General features: G+C 39.1%; 1 protein-coding gene across 1 annotated transcript in view; it reads left to right on the top strand.

Moving 5' to 3' along the window:
• The first annotated feature begins 4998 nt into the window (after nucleotides 1–4998).
• The window catches only part of LOC112146951 (complement C1q-like protein 2), a 1493-nt gene continuing 751 nt past the window's right edge, over nucleotides 4999–5740 (top strand). Inside the window, exon 1 of the mRNA XM_024273049.2 lies at nucleotides 4999–5715. Coding sequence (XP_024128817.1) covers nucleotides 5457–5715 — 259 coding nt within the window. The 5' untranslated portion in view covers nucleotides 4999–5456. The remainder of the gene's footprint in view (nucleotides 5716–5740) is intronic.

A 5740-nucleotide genomic window follows, 5' to 3' on the forward strand; every position in this document is an offset into this window, starting at 1 on the left:
TACCAGTAACAGACTAATGAAGCTACTTGGATGAATGGCAAAACGTTCAGGAAGAGATGTCTTGACTCAATATTAACACCTCACCTGAATAAATTAGGATATTTATGAAAAATCAGTAGTAAAATTGCTTAAAAAGCCCCAATACCTGCCAATTTTGCAAACATAAATATAGTGCTTTGCTTAAATATGAGCTCAAATTAGCCAAAAAAGTTAGCCTGTTGTTTAAATACTGGAAAAAAAAAATTCAAAATAGCTGAATAATTCCTCAGTAAACTAAATTATTCAAAAACATTAGCCTGTTGCTAAAATTGAAGTTATACTCTAAATTAGCATAAAAAAGTAGGAAACAAATTATCCAAAAACGTTAAACTCCACATTAGCATAAAAACATCAGTAGATGCCAAAGTAGCCAAAAGGAAAAAAAAAGGCTAGCATATTTGAGATACTGTTACCTTTCAATTAGCTGGAACCAGTCCTTCCATACTCCTAAGACCTCTGACCTCAACAATCAATTTTCACCCACAGAACTGCAGCTCACTGAATATTTTCTCTTTTTCTGAACATTTACTGTAAACTCTAGAAATAGTTGTGGGGGAAAATCACAGAAAATCAGCAGTTTCTGAAATACTCAGACCAGCCTGTCTGGCACAAACAACCACAATCAAAGTCACTTCACTCACCTTTCTTCACCATTCTGATTCTCAGTTTGAACTGCAGCAGATCATCTTGACCATGTCTATATGTCTAAGTGAGTTGCTGCCATTTGATTGGCTGATTAGAAATTTGTATTAACGAGCATTTGGACAAGTGTGCCCAATAAAGTGGCCAGTGAGTGTAGTTCCCTGTATTGGTCTCGAGGTGGTAGCATTAGGCAAGAAATTGCTGATTTGTTAGCACAGAGGCAAAAATCACAAGATTGAGTTTGATCTCACTCAGAAAGATTTGATCACCATAGTTAACCCCCTCATGCTCTCCTTTGGAGTCCAGATGACCCCACCTTTAGATTGAGGTGTTAGCCCTTCCATGACAAAGGTGGACAAGGTGGACAAGACTTCATGTCAATGGACACTTGTAGAAATCGACAACCATTGAAAAAAAAAAGTTCAGTGCACTGTCTTGTGGGGTCCAGATGACCCACTTTTAATGTAAACAAGACTAGAAGAGCGGAAGGGTAACATGTTAAATGTTTGAAACTAGGGTTGGTGCAGATAGTTTGAAGAGGGCAGATCCTCAAAGACTATAATAATTTGTTTGATGGTCTTGGTTGCTAGTGGAGCCAGTTATGTTGATATTTCAGACAAATCATTTATGTTGCACCAAATTGCCATGAATGTACCTTTGGATACCTTGTCTCAAAAAAGCATGTAAGGCACAAGAAAAAAATCCAAAATGGTGGTCACTTGTAAAAATAGCCACCATACACTCAATTGTTACACAAACATTCAATGTCTATTTGCCCCAGTCTCAAAATTGAATATTCTAACTGCCTGTTTTTGGTACATTATCTACAAAGTTTATCAGAGGCTCATTTCCAGCAGCCATTACTCCAGTTTACTTATGTCAGAAGGATAACAGAAGATTGCAAAACCCTTGTGCATTCATGTTAGCACAGATGAAAACACTTTGACTGGTCAGAGAATGTATAAAACTGACCTTCCTTTGAGTAGATTGCTTATCTTGAGCTTCACAAATGTGGGGCTCAATTAAATGCTAAAAATGACCAGAAAACTAGAACTTTCATATGAAACTTGTCAGTCTATTGTTGTTCTTTATAGAAAGAGACAACTCAAAGGTCTTCCACTGGGAGCTTCATTAGTACCTGCAAAGTCTCAGCGTCAACACATCTGCAGACTATTACATTACATGACAGATGCCAGGGATTGTTCCGTTGTTCAGTTGTTCTGCATCTCACAAATGTTTTTCTGTGTGATCCCAGCACCTCAAACTTCAATTTGTCCATCCACAACATTTTCATCCAACCTTTCTCTGTCCAATGTCTGTTTTCTTATGCCCATATTAATCTTTTTTCTTTTTTTAGTCAGTTTCAGATATGGATTTTTCTTTACAACTCTGCCCTAAAGGTCAGCCCAAAGTCACCTCCTCACTGTAGATGCTGACACTGGGGTTTTGCAGGTACTGTTTAATAAAACTGCCAGTTGAGGACCCATGAGGCATCTATTTCTCAAACTGGAGACTCTATTGTTCTTATCTTCTTGCTCAGTTGTCCAGTGGGCCCTTCCACTTCTTTTTCTACTCTGGTTAGAACCTGTTCTCTGAAGACGGTAGTACACATCATTGAAAGAAATCTTCAGTCTCTTGGCAATTTCTCACACAGAATAGCCTTCATTTCTAAGATAGACTGTCGAGTTTCAAATGTCTTTTTCTGGCCATTTTGAGAGTTTAATCAACCAAAGGGTTCTTTTTCTTTTCCCCAGTTCATCATTCACATTCTTGTTTAGACTATTTATTAGTCAGCAAATTCTTCTTTTCCTTTCGGCTTTTCCCTTCAGGGGTCGCCACAGCGAATCAGTTTCCTCCATCTAAGCCTGTCTTCAGCATCCTCCACTCTAACACCAGCCACCTTCATGCCTTCATTCACTGCATCCATAAACCTCCTCTTTGGTCTTCCTCTAGACCTCTTTCCTGCAGCTCTAGACTCAGCATATAGAACAACTTGAACCCTGCTCCTAAACTTCTGCCCTTGCTACCTTTCCACCTGGTCTCCTGTACACACAGTATGTCTACCTTTCTCCTCTGCATCATGTCCACTAACTCTCTACCCTTTCCTGTCATAGTTCCAACATTCAAAGTCCCAACTCTCAGTCCAACACTAGTGACTTTCCTCTTCTCTCTCTCCCTACGAACCCGCCTTCCTCCTCTCCTTCTTCCACCAACAGTAGTCCAATTTCCACCAGCACCCTGTCGGTGAACAGCACCGATGGCGGTCGTTGTTAACCCAGGCCTCGACCAATCCGGTATGGATATCGTAGATCTGATTCGCATATTTGATTTGGCAAGATTTTACGTCGGATGCCCTTCCTGACACAACCCTCTGTATTTATCCGGGCTTGGGACCGGCACAATGAGACCCTGGCTTGGGCCCCCTCGTGGCTACATTATTTATTAGTCAGCAAATCTGTACTAAAAAGCAGTAGAAGCTCCAACATTACCCAATAGTTATCAATTTACCACCTTTCAGGGAAATATCCACACAATCAAGTAGGGGTGTGCCAAAATATCGATATTGCGATATATCGCGATATTTAGTCCTGCGATCGATTCTCGATGGGTTCTCACCAAGTATCGATATTATATTTTCATTTGAAGAGGCTGTAGCGCTGAGCGTCTAAGTCGCACGCCGGAACTATGGGCGCGCGCTGCGTCAGACTTTTAATAGCGATGCACGTGCTCGTTCGGGAGAAGCATCGGTGAGATACAGGCTCTGTAGCGCGTGTGTGAAGCATGCCTACCTGTAAACATTTATCATCTATCTGTAGCAGATCCAGCCGGTAAGAAGTGACTTTGTCTGAGCGCTAGAATGTCGTTTTCAATTTTCGTTTTCATGCACTTCGATGTTTAACCTGCTGGTGTACGGTGTAACTTTGGTAAACTTATAATGTGATGTTTTCATTAATGTAATTACTTGTTGCTAATGTTATTTAAAGTAATTCTTAAATAAAAAAAGCACGATTTGATGTATAACCTTGAATTTAAATGTAATTAAAATAAAGTACATGAATTCACTGTAAAATTAGGGAGAATGCTAATTAATTGAAGCACTTAAAATTATATTTATTGCCATTATTATGTGTGTTTTAAGGTTTTTACCTATTAACTGCTGACTGACCAAATGGAAAAATGATAAAAATTGGAAAAATAATCTCAAGTAACAGTCTGAGTAAATCAGCCTTTATTTTTGGATGCTCAGCCCTTTTCAAGTGAGAGAAAAGTGCACAAAAAATTAGGTCAATTTTGAGAGAGGCTGTAAAACATTATATTCATCATCCTTTGGATTGACGTTCTTTTAGAGGTAGATAGCTGTCGCCACTTGAATTATTTAATTTTTGTTCTGCTGCTTACAACAATTCTGCACTAAGTAGTGTGACTGCTGATCATGTTTACTATTGTTAACATTAAATTTGACAGATAATTCTAATTCAATTGTTGTCAATGTTTGTAAAAGACATAGTATTACTGATTTCAGCAATGTTGCACAAAAGTGTCTTTAATTTGTTGCACAAAATAAGAATAGTTGTTTATTATGATTGTGTTTAAGCTAAAAAAGATAAATGGGGATATATTTTCCCAAAAAAAACACGTTCTTCTATATAATGGTAGTTATTAGAGAGGATTTTAACCAATTATCGCAGTATCGCGATATTATCGATATAGTGAGCCATGTATCGCGTATCGTATCGTATTGTATCGTGAGGTACCCAGTGATTTCCAGCCCTACAATCAAGTAGAAAATGGAAGTTTAATACATCACTGCTTATAGACCAAGAGTTCATTCATTTCTGAAAAAAAAAAAAAAAAGGAATGTGCGACTGTCTTAGAATTGATCAATTCTGACATTTCACCATGTGTTCTTTGGGAAATAGCAAAAACATTGATGAAAGGGAAAGTAATTTTTTATTCTACATGTAAAAACACAAAATTAAAAATTCTGAAGGCTGCTTTTGCACAGGGACACATGTCAGGGATGTCCTAATGTGTCAAAAGTCACACAAATTATAATTGACAGTTTTTGCAATATTTTAAGTTGTTTTCTAAAAGATAGTTTTGATTCCAGCAGCACACCAAGGCATTTAAATTGTTCAATCTGCTGTAGCGCTTCTCTCAAATTACTCTAAGCTGGTGTAACACAGAGGCTGAGACGTTTGGATCCACTTGCAGATGGTTTAATTTCACAGAGCAAGGGCAAGACGTAGTCGGCGTCAAAGGGCAGGCAAAGGTCAAACTCACAGAGGCAAGGCAGAAAGACGTAGAAAGAGGCGTGGGTCAAAACAGAGACTAACTAGGAGAATTGCTCACAATGACTGTAAACAGAATCAAGATTTCACATAGAACTGTGGCCTGGATGGAGTATATATGCTGGTGAGTCTGATGATGATGATGATGAACAGGTGTGCACGTAGAAGGCTGGAGCAAAGACTGATGGGAGTTGGAGTAAGGAAGAGAAGCTGGTTAAAACTCAGGAGAGGGCTCTTCTGGTGGTCGGCGGAGGACATGGCTGAGTGAATCTTGACAGCTGGTGTCAGGGAAGATGGTTTTGAGAAGCATCTGGAGACAATTTTGTTAATATTCAAGCAAAGACTTAAACCTTTCAACCTCTTTGAGGATTTTACAATAAACCAGAACAATAAAGGTGGAGGTCATAAAGTTGTAATTACCCGTTTTGCACAATAACACAAAGCATAAAAGGCGAGGGAATTCTCAACAGAAACCAGAGACACATGAGAGCAGAAATGGAGAAGATTGCTGTCCTGGTTCTGGTGTTGGGCTGCTGCTTCTGTGCTGCTGACAGCAATGAAATCGAAGGTCAAAACTCCGGATCCACAAGCTCTTGTGACGTGTGTTCCCTCACAACTATTGCTCTAAATGTCGGCACATTGGGGCAGAAAGTTGCAAACATGGCAGACAAGATAACGTTTTTGGAGACCAAGCTCCAAAACACCGACAGAGAATTGCTGGAGCTGCGGAGCCTCATTGGAGGTAATGTTATATGTGCTTAAATGAA

This window comes from Oryzias melastigma, linkage group LG8, assembly GCF_002922805.2.
Source record: "Oryzias melastigma strain HK-1 linkage group LG8, ASM292280v2, whole genome shotgun sequence".
NCBI classification, from domain to species: domain Eukaryota; kingdom Metazoa; phylum Chordata; class Actinopteri; order Beloniformes; family Adrianichthyidae; genus Oryzias; species Oryzias melastigma.